Source organism: Cheilinus undulatus, linkage group 21 (genome assembly GCF_018320785.1).
Source record: "Cheilinus undulatus linkage group 21, ASM1832078v1, whole genome shotgun sequence".
Lineage (NCBI taxonomy): Eukaryota > Metazoa > Chordata > Actinopteri > Labriformes > Labridae > Cheilinus > Cheilinus undulatus.
The window spans coordinates 41,847,020-41,867,072 of record NC_054885.1 but is presented as its reverse complement, the minus strand read 5'-3'; the positions used below and the strand labels follow the sequence as shown (position 1 = coordinate 41,867,072).

The 20,053-nt window shown below is 44.6% G+C and overlaps 1 protein-coding gene across 1 annotated transcript; it reads left to right on the top strand.

Annotated features, from left to right (window-relative positions):
* The first annotated feature begins 804 nt into the window (after positions 1–804).
* Positions 805–19,802, top strand: prrg2 (proline rich Gla (G-carboxyglutamic acid) 2). Its single transcript, XM_041817018.1, has 6 exons — positions 805–1,001; positions 12,583–12,755; positions 13,996–14,029; positions 15,939–16,071; positions 16,226–16,369; positions 19,638–19,802. The coding sequence occupies exons 1-6, from the start codon at positions 914–916 to the stop codon at positions 19,705–19,707; spliced, it is 642 nt and encodes a 213-aa protein (XP_041672952.1). The 5' UTR covers positions 805–913; the 3' UTR covers positions 19,708–19,802.
* The last annotated feature ends 251 nt before the right edge of the window (positions 19,803–20,053 follow it).

The following is a 20,053-nucleotide window of genomic DNA, read 5'->3' as shown; positions in this document are numbered from 1 at the left end:
TGTGTAGCTGTTGTGTAGTTGTGTAGCTGTTGTGTAGTTGTGTAGTTGTTGTGTAGCTGTTGTGTAGTTGTGTAGCTGTTGTGTAGCTGTTGTGTAGCTGTTGTGTAGCTGTGTAGCTGTTGTGTAGTTGTGTAGCTGTTGTGTAGCTGTTCTGTAGCTGTTGTGTAGCTGTTGTGTAGTTGTGTAGCTGTTGTGTAGTTGTGTAGCTGTTGTGTAGCTGTTGTGTAGCTGTTGTGTAGCTGTTGTGTAGTTGTGTAGCTGTTGTGTAGCTGTTGTGTAGTTGTGTAGCTGTTGTGTAGCTGTTGTGTAGCTGTTGTGTAGTTGTGTAGCTGTTGTGTAGCTGTTGTGTAGTTGTGTAGCTGTTGTGTAGCTGTTGTGTAGTTGTGTAGCTGTTGTGTAGCTGTTGTGTAGTTGTGTAGCTGTTGTGTAGTTGTGTAGCTGTTGTGTAGCTGTTGTGTAGCTGTTGTGTAGCTGTTGTGTAGCTGTTGTGTAGTTGTGTAGCTGTTGTGTAGCTGTTGTGTAGTTGTGTAGCTGTTGTGTAGCTGTTGTGTAGCTGTTGTGTAGCTGTTGTGTAGTTGTGTAGCTGTTGTGTAGCTGTTGTGTAGTTGTGTAGCTGTTGTGTAGCTGTTGTGTAGTTGTGTAGCTGTTGTGTAGCTGTTGTGTAGTTGTGTAGCTGTTGTGTAGTTGTGTAGCTGTTGTGTAGCTGTTGTGTAGCTGTTGTGTAGCTGTTGTGTAGTTGTGTAGCTGTTGTGTAGCTGTTGTGTAGTTGTGTAGCTGTTGTGTAGCTGTTGTGTAGCTGTTGTGTAGCTGTTGTGTAGTTGTGTAGCTGTTGTGTAGCTGTTGTGTAGTTGTGTAGCTGTTGTGTAGCTGTTGTGTAGTTGTGTAGCTGTTGTGTTGCTGTTGTGTAGCTGTGATGGCGGCTGCCCTGTCCCTGCTGTGGGTCTGTCTTGTGTCTCTGCTGCAGCTCGCCCTCTGCTCCGTCGCCTACAGACATCGGCCAGGTAAGCTCACCTGTCCTCCCACAGACACCGACACTCACAGCTGCTGCCTGTGCCCACCTAGGGCTGGGCAAACATCGGATCTGGATGTTTGTGGCTGAATATACATATCTATAATGTCTGAGAACTGAGACTCTGAGGAAACAAACTCACACCTGTTTGACACCTCAGCCACAAAAACAGAACTCTGAGACTCCAAACACTGAAAGATCACGCACAAACTCCTGCACACGGTCTACACGGCACAAAAACATTAACATAACAAGGATACAAAAATGCTCACTCTTCTTAAATGTCACATGTTCCTGAGTGATCAGATCTGTTATTTAAATGATCGATGGATCAATAAGGACAGAAACATCCTGATCTACAGACTGTACCTGAACAGTTTTCATCAAGATGACTGAAACTAGACTAAAATATAATGTAGTTTTCATCAGACATTCTAAATCTGTGATGTTTCTCCACTGTGGGTAAATCTGTCTAAAATAATACATCTGTATCTATTCTGCCTCTCAGCTGTAGAAAGCAGGGACCCCAGGTTAGACAGAGAACACTCTACCATGACCTGGTACCAGATTTAGACCAGAGAATAAATGCTTGGACTAAAAGTAAAGACTGAAATGTGACTGGAACTAAAATAAAACTAAAATTAAAAATAGCTGCCAGAATGAACGCTGCCTGCAACCGAAACAAGACCCTCAACCGAAACAAGATCCTCAACCGAAACAAGACCCTCAACCGAAACAAGATCCTCAACCGAAACAAGACCTTCAACCAAAACAAAACCCTCAACCGAAACAAGATCCTCAACCGAAACAAGACCTTCAACCAAAACAAGACCCTCAACCGAAACAAGACCCTCAACCGAAACAAGACCTTCAACCGAAACAAGACCCTCAACCGAAACAAGACCCTCAACTGAAACAAGACCCTCAACCGAAACAAGACCCTCAACCGAAACAAAACCCTCAACCGAAACAAGACCCTCAACCGAAACAAGACCTTCAACCGAAACAAGACCCTCAACCTTCAACCGAAACAAGACCCTCAACCGAAACAAGACCCTCAACTGAAACAAGACCCTCAACCGAAACAAGACCTTCAACCGAAACAAGACCCTCAACCTTCAACCGAAACAAGACCCTCAACCGAAACAAGACCCTCCACCAAACAAGACCTTCAACCAAAACAAGACCATCAACCAAACAAGACCTTTAACCGAAACAAGACCTTCAACCGAAACAAGACCCTCAATCGAAACAAGACCCTCAATCGAAACAAGACCCTCAACCGAAACAAGACCCTAAACCGAAACAAGACCCTCAACCGAAACAAGACCTTCAACCGAAACAAGACCCTCAACCTTCAACCGAAACAAGACCCTCAACCGAAACAAGACCCTCAACCGAAACAAGACCTTCAACCGAAACAAGACCATCAACCGAAACAAGACCTTTAACCGAAACAAGACCTTCAACCGAAACAAGACCCTCAATCGAAACAAGACCCTCAATCGAAACAAGACCCTCAACCGAAACAAGACCCTAAACCGAAACAAGACCCTCAACCGAAACAAGACCTTCAACCGAAACAAGACCATCAACCGAAACAAGACCTTTAACCGAAACAAGACCCTCAATCGAAACAAGACCCTAAACCGAAACAAGACCCTCAACCGAAACAAGACCCTCAACCGAAACAAGACCTTCAACCGAAACAAGACCATCAACCGAAACAAGACCTTTAACCGAAACAAGACCCTCAATCGAAACAAGACCCTAAACCGAAACAAGACCCTCAACCGAAACAAGACCCTCAACCGAAACAAGACCCTAAACCAAAACAAGACCCTCAACCGAAACAAGACCCTCAACCGAAACAAGACCCTCAACCGACACAAGACCTAAACCAAAACAAGACCTCAACCAAACAAGACCCTAAACCGAAACAAGACCCTCAACCGAAACAAGACCCTCAACCGAAACAAGACCCTAAACCAAAACAAGACCCTCAACCGAAACAAGACCCTCAACCGAAACAAGACCCTCAACCGAAACAAGACCCTCAACCGAAACAAGACCCTAAACCAAAACAAGACCCTCAACCGAAACAAGACCCTCAACCGAAACAAGACCCTCAACCGAAACAAGACCCTCAATCGAAACAAGACCCTAAACCGAAACAAGACCCTCAACTGAAACAAGACCCTGCACTGAAACCAAAGAGGCCCAGCAGGTCCTCCTATGTCATGCGTCCAGGAGGACCCCTCTCAGGGTCAGGCGGTGTTCAGGAGTTCACCTGCAGCTCTGACGGTTGTGTTTGTGAGTTCATCAGTGGGTTTCTCAGACTCCAGTTCTTGTTGCTGGAGAATCTAACAGGTACCAGTCAGTTTGATTTTGACTGATGATAGAAATGATCCCTGAATTTTACTGTAAAACTTTTGACATAGATGATCATGAGATGAGCCGCTACATTCCAGACACTGACCATGGAGACCGGCAGATAAACTTTAAAATCAATAGAAATGATTTTATTTCACTTTGACCTTGTTGTCAGATAAATCCGTGGTGTTATGGACTACATAACACCAGAGAGTTGCCGAGCAACCAGAAGTGTTGGCAGCAAGAAAGATGTGCTCTTGAGTTAAATCTTTGAACTGTAGTGTTTTTTTACATTTAAGTTGATGACATATGATGAAACCTACGACAACAAAGAAGACTAATAGTCCAGGGTACCTTTGAGAGGAAGAACAGAAATTTTCCATCAAGAAAAACACAAACAACAAGAAAAAGAAGGACCAGGTTTCAACAACAACTGCCAGTGACTGTCTGCCACGGAAGACTGCTCCAGGATCAACAGCAGACTACTGCAAGTCAGCTAAACTAGCATATTGAAGATAACTGTCAAAATACCAAGGGAAATGTATCAGGAAGACGATTTTTTAAATCTTTTTAATCAGAAAAAAAATTCAAGAAACATATTTGAAAGTATCTGAGACTATAGTCGACTTCCTGAAAAGCTCAAAATGATACGAGGATTGAGATACTCACATCCGTCAAAAGCTAAGAGTTAAGACGAATTTGTTATTCTTCACTGACAAGCCTAACGCGTGGCACACAACATTCATCGAAACCTTCAAGTACACGAAGAAAAATGGAGCGAGCAAAGGAAGACAAATCTCTGTCTCTGAAGATGAAGACACACCCAGCCCAGTGCTGACCATTAACATCTACCACAACGGGACAGTCATGATCCAGGGATCAGACAACTGCCTGGATCATTTTCAGAACAGCTTCCAGAAAACGAAGGAGGAGGCTGAGAAGAAAGACAACAGAGGTTCATCATCATCAGAGGCAGACAACAAAATCAAGACTGAAGGCCTCAATTCAATCAAGAATCTATCAAGTCAAGTCTCTCCTGAAACCACCCCCAGATTCTCCAGTGGTCTGAAGACTCTGAGAGAAGGACTGTCTGTACTCGAGAGAGAATTCATCCAGTTCAAAGAGAAAACGCTGACTAATCTGTACCAAAATACCACCAATAACTTAGTGAAAGATGAAACCTACACTCTGATCCTCCAACAGAAAGATCAGATAAAAGAACTGCAGCGGGCAGTAAAACAGTTGGAGGAGGATAACCAAACTCTACGGTTGACATTGAGAGAAGATATAACCAACATCTACCATAACAGAGTACAGCAAGAACAAGAGAAGGGTCATATCCTCTGAGGCCAACCCACCAAAATGCCCACTATCATCTAAACCCCCTCCACTAGGGCCACCCGTACAACCAGAACCTACAAAAGACACACCCATCTCTCCTGAAAATCAACAAGACCCAAAAGTCAACAGGCCCACACAAAAAGACATCCTGTTTCTCTGCGACTCTAACGGGAAACACACTGATATGACGCGTCTGTTTCTGATAAAAAGTCTGTGAAACTTTGGACCCCTACCCCTGACAAAGCTATGGAACAGCTGTCCATCATCATCCATACTGGCTCAAACGATCTGAGCAGGTCCCTGTGAACACCAGGGAGACAACCAGCCTCTCTACCAGAGAAACCTCCGACAGAGGCCACGGCCACACCCTCACCACTCACACCCTAGGCACCATCACCCATCCCCTCAGCAGCAGCAGCAGGACCATCCCCGTCCCCCTTTAGAGTCCTACACACCCAAGACAGACGACTTGGCACAGAGAGACACCAACGCTGCAGTGGCTGCAGGTCAGAAGATTCCTGTAGAACCAAGTCAGTTAAGAGACATCATCTATTCTTTTGTTACAAAGTTAATTTATTGAATTGAAAACTTGTTTTACTCACATTCAAGATTTTCATGATTTTTTTTTCTTTTTAATTCTTCCCTTTGTTAATGTGTTGATCATATTTTAAATACTTTTTTGGGAAACACTACAAGTTTGAGCTTAAGAAATAGCATCTTTTTCCATCAGTAGCTGGAATATTCAGGGACTGAGGTCTTCTACTTTTGGTTTGAAGACTTCAAGATAACGTCTACAACAATGACTTCATTATCTTGCTGGAAACATGGAGGCATGCTAACATCCCCTCAGATTGTCCAAACAGCTACATTGAACTGAGTCTACCCTCCTTAAAAAATCCTCATATCAAAAATGGGAGACAGTCTGGTGGAATACTTATTTGGTACAAACAGGAACATAAAAATTATATTTCACCAATCAAAAAAGGGAAAACCCATACTTGGCTAAAAATAAACAAAGGGCTTCTTGAAAACTGTAAAGAATTTATTTACCACCATCAAGCTCCCCGTATTATTCAGAGGAAAATCTCCATGAAATCCTGAAACGCTTCACTTCCAGTCTCTTGGTTCTGTGTTGCTTATTGGAGATTTTATTAACATCGATGGTAATTTCCATTTAAATTTAACTCCAGTTTGTCAACCCATCTTTTCAAAGCAAAGACTCAGCTATGATGGTACAGTTAATAAGAGTGGAAAAGAAGTTTTACAAATGTGCAAAGCCTTGGGATTATATATTGTTAATGGTCGCACAGCAGGAGATTCTCTGGGCTGCTCTGTGTTAGGAATCAGTGTTATTGATTATGCCATTACAGATCTCGATCTGGAAAATATAATGCATTCACAGTCTTACCACAATGTTCAATATCTGATCACAATCAGATCACTCTATACAAGACAATACAAGAGAATTATCAGTCAAAAAAAGGCTCAATATGCAGAGAATGAAGAAGCAATAGATCAGAACAGTTTTTGGAACCTGTGGAAAAATTTAACTCACCCAAAACCTAAATAACAGCTATACAGAACGGCAACGTTTGGAAAAGCTACTCTCACATTAATCTGGAAATCCAGAACAATTCGGCCAAAGCAAACACCAGGTTAGCATTATTAACAAATTAGCATCATTAGAACAAGCTATAAAAGATAACCAGAATACTTTAGACAGCCCAGTAACAATGGCAGAGCTCCAGGACAAACTGTCTGATCTTAACAACGGAAAAGCCTGTGGTCTTCATGTCTGAAATGTTAAAACAGCACTAAACTAAAAGCTGCAGCTTAAATGATTCAGTTTAGTGTTAAAAAGTGGTGTCTATCCTGACACCTGGAACAGAGGTCTCATCTACAAAACTGGAGATAAACCTAACCCCAGTAATCATAGAGGAGTCTGTGTCAGTTCTAATCTGGGAAAACTATTTAGTAGTATTTTAAATTAGAGAATCCTTTCCTTCTTAACTGAACATAACGTACTGAGTAAATCCCAAATCGGCTTCATCCCCAAACACAGAGCAGATCACATATTTACTCCAAATACACTGATCCCAAAATACGTTCACCAGAAACATAAAGGAAAAATCTTTGGCTGCTTTGTGGATTTTAGGAAAGCTTTTGATTCTGTTTGGCACAACGGTCTTTTCTACCAACTCCTCCAAAATGGAACTGGAGGAAAGGTTTATGATTTAATCAAATACAAATGTGCAGTTAAAATTGGACAACATAGGACTGAATTTTTGAAACAATGTTGTGGTGTCCATCAGGGCTGCAGTCTGTCACCAACCCTTTTAACATTTACACTGACAACCTGTCCAAACTTTTGGAAAATTCCTCAGCCCAGGACTGGATCTAGAGGGAAAAGAAATCAAAAAAAGTCTTTTCTATGCTGATGATTTACTACTGTTATCACACACAGAACAACGTCTGCAAGAGCTACTGAATGTCCTTCAGAGTTACTCCAGAGAAATAAAGGATCCACACTGGAAGATCAGTGTGAATCTGGACAAAACTAAAATCATGATATTTCAAAAGAAAGCCAGATCACAAAGTCAGAAGCATCAGTTCTGTTTGGGAGACACGGTTCTAAATCCCTCTACTGAGTACTCTGACCTGGGTCCAGTTCTGGATATTTTGCTAAGGATGTGAGCTCATTGGCTGATGAAGCTCGCAGAGCTTATTACAGCATCAGAAAAACTCTTTCCAGTTTAAACATCCCTGTAAGGATCTGGCTCAAGATTTTTAAAAGTGTTATAGAACCAATCCTCCTGTAAGGAAGCGAAATGTGGGGCCAGTCAATCAAACTCAAGCTCTGGGACTCAAACCCAGTTGAGAAAGTCCATCTGGAGTTTTGTAAAGACAGAGTCCACAGGAACTGCCCAAACCCCGGCTGCAGAGCAGAACTTGGTCAATACCCTCTCTTAATTCAAATCAAAAAAAGAACAATGAAATTCACCAACCACCTCATAGAATCTGAGTCTGCATCATACAGCAGCCCTCTGTGGTCCCTGATAACTCCAGGTTTGACATCAGAAGATCCACATGTCCTGACAATGGTAGCAGCATTATACCCAGCTCAAAGATCACAGAAATAGACAGAGATAATAAGCAAAAATATTCAAATCAGTGTTTCTACAGGAGAGGTAGAAACAGAGATCCATTTTTAATAAACTGTCCAAGAAATGAAAAAGTTGGAGAAATTTATTTTCCCAAATTTAATGATATAATCCCAGGCTGCCCTGCCCAGTCAGAGCCAAATTCAAACCCTACTTGGAGAGGAAATTTCAACAGTAAAACTGTCAGCTGAGTATTTTACAGCAGTCACACAGCTAGACAAGTTTCTTTGCAAGATATTATTATTGAGTATAAAACTCTGATGATTAACTCAGTGTTCTGTAAATATGTTTACATGCAAAATTCACATATATATTTATTGTTCAATGTTTAACTCTGAATCATAAGATGTAATAGCATACATGTAAATCCTGTAGCTATTATTTTGCTCTGTTCTATAATATAGTCATGATTATCTAAAAAAAATGCTGTTATTTTATTTGATCAATTTAATGTGTTTATTTTTCTATGTAATGCTTTGGCAATAACAGGACACATTTGTTCATGCCAATAAAGCACGTTTGAGTTTGAGTTTGAGTTTGAGTTTGAGTTTGAGTTATCAGGCCTAACCTCCCTGCGTTTGAGTATTATATATGTATATATATATTTTTTAAATATATAACATATATGTTTCCTTACATGTAGAGACTCGTTGTGTGAGTGTACCTCTGTGCTGGGTATATTTTGTCTGGTTGTGTTGTATTTAATGTAAATATATACAGGTTCATCTCCAAAAATGAGAATATTATTAAAAGTTCAATATTTCTGTCCCTCATGTCAGAAAGGTAAACCATATATTACACAGACTCATCACACAGAGGGAAATGTTTCAGCCTTTATTTCTCTAAATGTTGATGATTATGGCTCACAGATTAGAAACCCAAAATTCAGAGTCAGAAAATGAGAATATTGTGAAAAAGTTGAATATTGTAAAGTCATGGAGTCACACCCTAACCAGCTGATGAAGTCCAAACACCTGCAGAGGTTCCTGAGCCTTTAGATGGTCTCAGTCTGGGTCAGTAGGATCCACAATCATGGGGAAGACTGCAGACTGGACAGAGGTCCAGAGGACAGACACTGACACCCTCCACAGGGAGGGGAAGGTCAAAGGTCATTGCTAAAGAAGCTGCTTGTTCAGAGACTGTATCCAAGACCTGGACTACAGACCAGTCCTAGACCTGGACTACAGACCAGTCCTAGACCTGGACCACAGACCAGTCCTAAACCTGGACTACAGACCAGTCCTGGACCTGGACTACAGACCAGTCCTAGACCTGGACTACAGACCAGTCCTAGACCTGGACCACAGACCAGTCCTAAACCTGGACTACAGACCAGTCCTGGACCTGGACCACAGACCAGTCCTAGACCTGGACTACAGACCAGTCCTAAACCTGGACTACAGACCAGTCCTAGACCTGGACCACAGACCAGTCCTAAACCTGGACTACAGACCAATCCTAGACCTGGACTACAGACCAGTCCTAGACCTGGACCACAGACCAGTCCTAAACCTGGACTACAGACCAATCCTAGACCTGGACTACAGACCAGTCCTGGACCTGGACTACAGACCAGTCCTAGACATGGAACACGGATCAGTCCTAGACCTGGACTACAGACCAGTCCTAGACATGGACCACAGACCAATCCTAGACCTGGACCACAGACCAGTCCTGGACCTGGACTACAGACCAGTCCTAGACCTGGACCACAGACCAGTCCTAAACCTGGACTACAGACCAATCCTAGCCCTGGACTACAGACCAGTCCTAGACATGGACCACAGACCAATCCTAGCCCTGGACTACAGACCAGTCCTAGACATGGACCACAGACCAATCCTAGACCTGGACCACAGACCAGTCCTAGACATGGACCACAGACCAATCCTAGACCTGGACCACAGACCAGTCCTGGACCTGGACTACAGACCAGTCCTAGACCTGGACCACAGACCAGTCCTAAACCTGGACTACAGACCAATCCTAGACCTGGACTACAGACCAGTCCTAGACATGGACCACAGACCAATCCTAGACCTGGACTACAGACCAGTCCTGGACCTGGACTACAGACCAGTCCTAGACCTGGACCACAGACCAGTCCTAAACCTGGACTACAGACCAGTCCTAGACCTGGACTACAGACCGGTCCTGGACCTGGACTACAGACCAGTCCTAGACCTGGACTACAGACCAGTCCTAGACCTGGACCACAGACCAGTCCTGGACCTGGACTACAGACCAGTCCTAGACCTGGACCACAGACCAGTCCTAAACCTGGACTACAGACCAATCCTAGACCTGGACTACAGACCAGTCCTGGACCTGGACTACAGACCAGTCCTAGACCTGGACTACAGACCAGTCCTAGACCTGTACTCCGGACCAGTCCTAGACCTGGACTACAGACCAGTCCTAGACCTGGACCACAGACCAGTCCTAAACCTGGACAACAGACCAATCCTAGACCTGGACTACAGACCAGTCCTAGACCTGGACTACAGACCAATCCTAGACCTGGACTACAGACCAGTCCTGGACCTGGACCACAGACCAGTCCTAGACCTGGACTACACACCAGTCCTAGACCTGGACTACAGACCAGTCCTAGACATGGAACACGGATCAGTCCTAGACCTGGACTACAGACCAGTCCTAGACCTGGACCACAGACCAGTCCTAAACCTGGACTACAGACCAATCCTAGACCTGGACTACAGACCAGTCCTGGACCTGCACTACAGACCAATCCTAGACATGGAACACGGATCAGTCCTAGACCTGGACTACAGACCAGTCCTAGACCTGGACCACAGACCAATCCTAGACATGGAACACAGACCAATCCTAGACCTGGACCACAGACCAGTCCTAGACATGGACCACAGACCAATCCTAGACGTGGACCACAGACCAGTCCTGGACCTGGACTACAGACCAGTCCTAGACCTGGACCACAGACCAGTCCTAGACCTGGACTACAGACCAGTCCTAGACCTGGACTACAGACCAGTCCTGGACCTGGACTACAGACCAGTCCTAGACCTGGACTACAGACCAGTCCTAGACCTGGACCACAGACCAGTCCTGGACCTGGACTACAGACCAGTCCTAGACCAGGACTACAGACCAGTCCTAGACCTGTACTCCGGACCAGTCCCAGACCTGGACTACAGACCAGTCCTAGACCTGGACCACAGACCAGTCCTAAACCTGGACAACAGACCAATCCTAGACCTGGACTACAGACAAGTCCTAGACCTTGACTACAGACCAATCCTAGACCTGGACTACAGACCAGTCCTGGACCTGGACCACAGACCAGTCCTAGACCTGGACCACAGACCAGTCCTAGACCTGGACCACAGACCAGTCCTGGACCTGGACTACAGACCAGTCCTGGACCTGGACTACAGACCAGTCCTAGACCTGGACTACAGACCAGTCCTAGACCTGGACTACAGACCAGTCCTACACCTGGACTACAGACCAGTCCTAGACCTGGACTACAGACCAGTCCTGGACCTGGACTACAGACCAGTCCTAGACCTGGACTACAGACCAGTCCTAGACCTGCACTACAGACCAGTCCTAGACCTGGACTACAAATGTGGCATTCCTCATGTCAATCCACTCCTGAACCAGAGACGTCAGAAGAGTCTTACCTGGGCTGTGGAGACAAAGAACTGGACTGTTGTGGTCTCAGTGGTCCAGAGTCCTCTTTTCAGGTGAAAGTACATTTTGCATGTCATTTGTAAATCCAGATCCCAGAGTCTGGAGGAAGAGAGGAGAGGACCAGAATCCAGGTTTCTTGAAGTCCAGTGTGAAGTTTCCACAGTCAGTGATGATCTGGGCTGCCATGGCTTCTGCTGGTGTTGGTCCACTGTGTTTTATCAGGTCAAAGGTCAGCGCAGCCATCTACCAGGACATTTTAGAGACCTTCATGCTTCCTTCTGCTGACCAGCACCATGGAGATGCTGATTTGATTTTCCAGCAGGACTTGGCACCTGCCCACACTGCCAAAGGTACCAAAAGCTGCTTCAGTGACCATGGTGTTACTGTGACTCTGACCTGAACCCCATAGAGAATCTATGGAAGATGAGAGACACCAGACCCAACAATGCAGATGACCTGAAGGCCGCTATCAAAGCAACCTGGGCTTCATTACACCTGAGCAGTGCCACAGGCTGATCGCCTCCATGCCACGCCGCATTGATGCAGTAATTCATGCAGAAGGAGGCCCAACCAAGTATTGATGCATAGAAATGAACAGACTTTTCAGAAGCCTGACATTTCTGTCTAAAACATCCTTTTATTGATCTTATTAATATTCTCATTTTCTGAGACTCTGAATTTTGGGGTTTCTTATCTGTGAGCCATAATCATCAACATTTAGAGAAATAAAGGCTGAAATATTTCACTCTATGTGTAATGAGTCTATATAATATATGGGTTTACCTTTCTGACATGAGAGACAGAAATATTGAACTTTAAATGATATTCTCAGTTTTTAGATGAACCTGTATAATGTGTTGTATATGGGACATATATCCTTATATACTGAGTCTTATAATGGTGTTAGTGCTGTATATATGTTGTCTGGTTGTGTTTTATTTATTGTAAATATATATAATGTGTTGTAAATGGTACATATTTCCTGGAGCTTGTGCATATATAATGGCGTTTGTGCTGTAGGTGGCGGCGTGCAGATGGAGGGCCGTGAGGCCTCGTCCTTCCTCTCTCGCTCTCTGCTCTATAACAGCTGGGACTTTGAGCTGGTGGTGTCCGACAGTCTGGAGAGAGAGTGTGTGGAGGAGATGTGCAGCTATGAGGAGGCCAGGGAGGTGTTTGAGGACGACGCGACGACGGTGAGGCTCTGCACACGCTCCCTGGACAGATTCATCATTCATTCATTCATTCATTCATTCATTCATTCATTCATTCAAGTATTTATTTTTGTATTCATTATTCATCCACCTTTTCATTCATTCATTAGGGTCCTCACTGCCCAAAGGGCCAGGACCCTATTGTATTTCGTCCGTCTCTTTCTTCTTCTTATTATTCCACAACCACTTTAAACCTTAATTTGACCCCTAAACACGCTCAAAAACTCACCAAAATTGGCACACATCTTAGATTCTGTGAGAATTTGATAAAATTAAAAAATCAACCCCAAACATGCCAAAATGTGCTCTCTAGCGCCACCTAGGCACACTAAAATGGCCCTCACGGCCAGTAGGAATGTCATAGAGAGCAACATTGAAACGCTCGTCTCATCGAGACCCACAAATCGCGCACCGACACCCCTAACCTATCTCAAACAGGAAGCCGGCAATTTGCCTTTCAAAAATAAAATTTTGCCCAAATTTTGGACCAAAACCAAAATGTATCTACTCCTAGGCTGTAAATGGTATCGGCTTAAATAGTGCAGAGAAGACGCACTACGCCATGCTGATCAAAAGTTCTGATTGAATTTGTTGTTTCTCAAACGGTTTCTGAATTACAAGCCCTCAAAGTTGGTCAACCCCAAAGAAGCCCTCCCTGCTGCTCCCATTCAAATGAATGGGGTAGTAGGATTCAGCTCCACACAAGCTGTGGCAGTTAGGCCTCTACACAAAAAACCAAAGGTCCTACAGCTTTAAAAATGACATGGATGGATTCCTGACAAAATTTACTACAAGAATATCTTAATTTCAGAGAGTTTTGTTCAAAATTGTGGCATCTGTGAGGTGAAGTTCAAAAAAATTTTAGTCAGTTTCACTCTGGATGAGGACAGTTGATGATGTCACTCACTGATTGGCAGTTCAGTGCAGCTGGTCATGTGACTCACTGAAGGCGGGAAAATGGAATGTTTAATACACACCCATTATAAAGTCTGAGGCTCCTGACAGAGCTGCAGGGACACACCTCAGTCTAACTTTGAGCAGGTCAAAGGGTCAATGCTAATACTAATGCTGCTGTCAGCTTTAATTCATATTCATATTTTATATATATTCATATATCATATTCATATATTAATTCATATTTGTATCTATCTATTGTTTTAGTTGTAGACTGACGTTGCTCCTCAGCTGTTTCTGGTTACATTTTTCTTTTTTCTCTTGTCAGGAAAAATTCTGGACCGACTACGTGAACAGTCACGGTAAAGTTTTCAAGAACTGTTATATCAGTCCACTAATGTTGGTGTGAGGTTCATTAGGACGCTGTTTAATGACTCAAAGCTCACAAATAACAACCACAGGAGAATTATGATGACTAATGCTTGAATCTGATTGGTTGATGGAAATATTTCTGATCTTAAAACTCGTCCAGAATGTGACGATGATGAAATCATCTCAGAGAGAAGTCTGAGAGAGAATTACATTGACGTTAATTTATTTATCCATGTATTTATTTATTTGTTTATTAAAAGCTGGAGTTGCTGAAAAGGAGCTGAGCAATCATTCCAGACGTGAACGAACACGTCGGTGTGTCTGCGTGTTACATCTATTTATTTATACACCCTAGCTAGTCATGATATTAGTACATTCATTTATATTTGATTATATAGAGATACATTTATACACTTATATATCTACACTATATTGCCAAAAGTATTGGCTCACCAGCCTCATATGAACTTAAGTACATCCCATTCTTAATCCATAGGGTTTAATCTGACATGGGTCCACCCTCTGCAGCTATAACAGCTCCAACTCTTCTGGGAAGGCTTTCCACAGGTTTAGGAGTGTGTTTATGGGAATTTTTGACCATTCTTCCAGAAGCACATTTGTGAGGTCACACACTGATGTTGGACCAGAAGGCCTGGCTCTCAGTCTCCGCTCTAATTCATCCCAAAGGTGTTCTATGGGGTTGAGGTCAGGACTCTGTGCAGGCCAGTCCAGTTGATCCACACCAAACTCTCTCCTCCATGTCTTTATGGACCTTGCTTTGTGCTCTGGTGCACAGTCATGTTGGAGCAGGAAGGGGCCATCCCCAAACTGTTCCCACAAAGTTGGGAGCATGGAATTGTCCAGAATCTCTTGGTATGCTGAAGCATTCAGAGTTCCTTTGACTGGAACTAAGGGCCAAGCCCAGCTCCTGAAGAACAAGCCCACACCATAATCCCCCCTCCACCAAACTTTACACTTGGCACAATGCAGTCAGACAAGTACCGTTCTCCTGGCAACCACCAAACCCAGACTGGACCATCAGATTGCCAGATGGAGAAGCGTGATTGGTCACTCTAGAGAAGGCGTCTCCACTGCTCTAGAGTCCAGTGGCGGCGTGCTTTACACCACTGCATCCCACGCTTTGCATTGCCCTTGGTGATGTATGGCTTGGATGCAGCTGTTACCATGGAAACCCATTCATGAAGCTTTCTACCACTGTTCTTGAGCTAATCTGAAGGCAGCATGAAGTTTGGAGGTCTGTAGCCATTGATTCAGCAGGAAGTTGGCGACCTCTGCGCACTATGACCTCAGCATCCTCTGACCCCGCCCCGTCATTTTACGTGTCCTACCACTTGGTGGCTGAGTTGCTGTGGTTCCCAGTGGCTTCCACTTTGTTCTAATACCACTGACAGTTGACTGTGGAATATTTAGGAGCCAGGAAATTTCACCACTGGACTTGTTGCCCAGGTGGCATCCTATCACAGTACTACGCTGGAATTCACTGAGCTCCTGAGAGCGAGCCATTCTTTCACTAATGTTTGTAGAAACAGTCTGCATGCCTAGGTGATGATTTTATACACCTGTGGACATGGAAGTGACTGGAACACCTGATTTAGATTATTTGGATGGCTGAGTGAATACTTTTGGCAAAGTAGTATATGTATTTATTTATGAGTGCTGTCAGAATGTTTGGTTAATTAATAATCAATCACAGCAGTGAGTTATTTAATCATCACACAGGTATGTCTATGATTGGATAATCCACGTTCTCCAGATTAACCCCGTCCTAGATTAGTGGACAGTCTCTTCTCCTGATTCTAAACCTATCTAAATGTTTAGAGTCCAAGTCTGTGTCTGGGCCAATCCTGGTCCTGGTCTGATTCTGATATCTGCTTCCAGAGTACGCCCCCAGAGTGGATGTGTCGGGGCTGGTGGCAGGGATCATGGCGGTGTTGGTGTCAGCGGTCATCGCCACTGTTTTGGGGATCTACTGCTACAAAGCCAAGAATAAGGGGGGACGTAGAGCGGCTCAGTGAGTCCCCTCCCAAACGCTGATATCAGACCAAATCTGGTGTTTCTGGTCCTAGAGTGGTGGTTTTGGGGGGGGGTTCTCTGGTCACAGAGAGCAGATCCAGTCACATTCATGTTGAACATCCTGATTTCATCTTCCCGTTGTGTTTGTGTAGAGTTCCAGTGAGGATGGCGGCGGACGGTCGTCCGGCCCCAGAGACGGTGCCGTTGGCAGGGATCATCGCTCCAGGTTTACCGAGCTACAACGAGGCTCTGCACCACAGCGGGCAGCATGACGCCCCCCCTCCTCCATACTCAGGGTGAGGCCAGGACCCGGGGTGATCAATACAGTCGTAGGGATGATTGTATCAGAAAATACCAAACTTTAAAAGAACGCTGACACCGAGGCCTTCATCAGAGAGGATCAACACTCAGACCATGACAGATCCAGCCTCTCCTCCAAAGGTGTCAAAAGTTGAACTGCTCTTGCTTCAAAATACCAGAAACTGAAAGTTTGAAGCCTACAGCAGCAAAAGTAAGAGCTGGTCTAAGTCTGAGACCAAACCCAGGAGAGTAGCTAGGGATTTCAGGACCCCAGAAAAAAAATCACACACAGTCCCGCTTAGCCAGCCAGGCAAAGACATTGCACCATTTCATCAGCATCCAGCACTTTATTTGTCTAGCACATGAAAAAGAATTCACTTATGATGGACCTTCACAATAGTTTATATGACTGTAACTCTCCTCTTGCTCTCTGTCCCTGCTTTCCTCCCCTCCATCATCATCGTCATCTTGCTCTCTGTCCCTGCTTTCTCCTCATCATCATTATCTTGCTCTCTGTCCCTGCTTTCCTCTCCTCCATTATCCTGCTCTCTGTCCCTGCTTTCTCCTCATCATCATTATCTTGCTCTCTGTCCCTGCTTTCCTCTCCTCCATAATCATTGTCATCTTGCTCTCTGTCCCTGCTTTCCTCTCCTCCATAATCATTGTCATCTTGCTCTCTGTCCCTGCTTTCCTCTCCTCCATCATCATCGTCATCTTGCTCTCTGTCCCTGCTTTCCTCTCCTCCATCATCATCGTCATCTTGCTCTCTGTCCCTGCTTTCCTCTCCTCCATCATCATTGTCATCTTGCTCTCTGTCCCTGCTTTCCTCTCCTCCATTATCCTGCTCTCTGTCCCTGCTTTCCTCTCCTCCATTATCCTGCTCTCTGTCCCTGCTTTCTCCTCATCATCATTATCTTGCTCTCTGTCCCTGCTTTCCTCTCCTCCCTTATCTTGCTCTCTGTCCCTGCTTTCTCCTCATCATCATTATCTTGCTCTCTGTCCCTGCTTTCCTCTCCTCCATAATCATTGTCATCTTGCTCTCTGTCCCTGCTTTCCTCTCCTCCATAATCATTGTCATCTTGCTCTCTGTCCCTGCTTTCCTCTCCTCCATCATCATCGTCATCTTGCTCTCTGTCCCTGCTTTCCTCTCCTCCATCATCATCGTCATCTTGCTCTCTGTCCCTGCTTTCTCCTCATCATCATTATCTTGCTCTCTGTCCCTGCTTTCCTCTCCTCCATCATCATCGTCATCTTGCTCTCTGTCCCTGCTTTCTCCTCATCATCATTATCTTGCTCTCTGTCCCTGCTTTCCTCTCCTCCATTATCCTGCTCTCTGTCCCTGCTTTCCTCTCCTCCATTATCCTGCTCTCTGTCCCTGCTTTCTCCTCATCATCATTATCTTGCTCTCTGTCCCTGCTTTCCTCTCCTCCCTTATCTTGCTCTCTGTCCCTGCTTTCTTCTCATCATCATTATCTTGCTCTCTGTCCCTGCTTTCTCCTCATCATCATTATCTTGCTCTCTGTCCCTGCTTTCCTCTCCTCCATTATCCTGCTCTCTGTCCCTGCTTTCCTCTCCTCCATTATCCTGCTCTCTGTCCCTGCTTTCTCCTCATCATCATTATCTTGCTCTCTGTCCCTGCTTTCCTCTCCTCCCTTATCTTGCTCTCTGTCCCTGCTTTCTCCTCATCATCATTATCTTGCTCTCTGTCCCTGCTTTCCTCTCCTCCATAATCATTGTCATCTTGCTCTCTGTCCCTGCTTTCCTCTCCTCCATAATCATTGTCATCTTGCTCTCTGTCCCTGCTTTCCTCTCCTCCATCATCATCGTCATCTTGCTCTCTGTCCCTGCTTTCTCCTCATCATCATTATCTTGCTCTCTGTCCCTGCTTTCCTCTCCTCCATCATCATCGTCATCTTGCTCTCTGTCCCTGCTTTCTCCTCATCATCATTATCTTGCTCTCTGTCCCTGCTTTCCTCTCCTCCATAATCATTGTCATCTTGCTCTCTGTCCCTGCTTTCCTCTCCTCCATCATCATCGTCATCTTGCTCTCTGTCCCTGCTTTCTCCTCATCATCATTATCTTGCTCTCTGTCCCTGCTTTCCTCTCCTCCATCATCATCGTCATCTTGCTCTCTGTCCCTGCTTTCTCCTCATCATCATTATCTTGCTCTCTGTCCCTGCTTTCCTCTCCTCCATTATCCTGCTCTCTGTCCCTGCTTTCCTCTCCTCCATTATCCTGCTCTCTGTCCCTGCTTTCTCCTCATCATCATTATCTTGCTCTCTGTCCCTGCTTTCCTCTCCTCCCTTATCTTGCTCTCTGTCCCTGCTTTCTTCTCATCATCATTATCTTGCTCTCTGTCCCTGCTTTCCTCTCCTCCATAATCATTGTCATCTTGCTCTCTGTCCCTGCTTTCCTCTCCTCCATAATCATCGTCATCTTGCTCTCTGTCCCTGCTTTCTCCTCATCATCATTATCTTGCTCTCTGTCCCTGCGTTCTCCTCATCATCATTATCTTGCTCTCTGTCCCTGCTTTCTCCTCATCATCATCATCTTGCTCTCTGTCCCTGCTTTCTCCTCATCATCATCATCTTGCTCTCTGTCCCTGCTTTCTCCTCATCATCATTATCTTGCTCTCTGTCCCTGCTTTCTTAAAGCATTGCTATCAGTCAGTGTAAAAAAGTGAAAAGAAAAAATAAATGTTCAGATATTTTAGGAGAACTCTTCTACGTTTTTGTTGTTGATCGTTTAAATACAGCTAATCTCCTTAAAAGTTGGGAAATGAAAGTAGAAAATAATGGTTATTATAATCATAAAGTCAACATTTTTTTTAAACATAGCACGAATATAATAAATATTGACATTTATTGTTCTTGGAAAATGATCTGGCCATTTTGAATTAGAGACCAGAGAAATGTGTGATAAAAGCTGGGACAGGCTCATGTTTACCTCTTTGTAACATCAGCCCTTCGTTAACTATCACTCTTGGTGTTGGTGACATGAGGAGGCTGCTTTTCTGGTCGGAGACATGTTTGATTGTTTTTACTTCATGTAGAACTCACAGCCTCCTCTGTCTAGTCCAACACCCTTATTCAGATTTCCCTCAGTGTCTATGTGGACCAGACCATGCCTTAAACATTGATCAGTGGTAGGGTCAGGGTGGCTGTCACTGAGTGTGTTTTCACAGCAGCAGCTCTTCCTGCTGCATTCTGTCCTACTCATGTTTGAAGGAGAGCTGACAGGGAACTGTGCTCTGTTTGACCACAGGGGGGCGCCATCAGTGATAGCTGATCCAGGAGAGAACGACCTGGAGAACCCCGATCCTGCTGCTGTCTGAGACTACTCTGAAGATACCGTCTGTATTTATGAGGAAACGACAGACTCCAGCACTGCTGTGGGAGAGTGAATGTGTGGGGGGTTTGTGTGTTTCTGCTTTACACATACTGCAGCTGTGTGTGTGGGTGTGTGTGTGTGTGTGTGTGTGTGTGTGTGGGGTGGGGGGGTGGGGTCTGTGAGTCATTGTGTGTTAATGTTTGTTTCATAGAGAATAAACCATGAATATATCTTATAATAAATCAAATAAGAAGAAATGTTCTTGTCATTGAATGAATTATAGAGAGGGCAGCTGTCCAGTGATGCTGCTTGGTGGTACAGTGGTTGGCTCTGTCGCCTCTCAGTCAGAA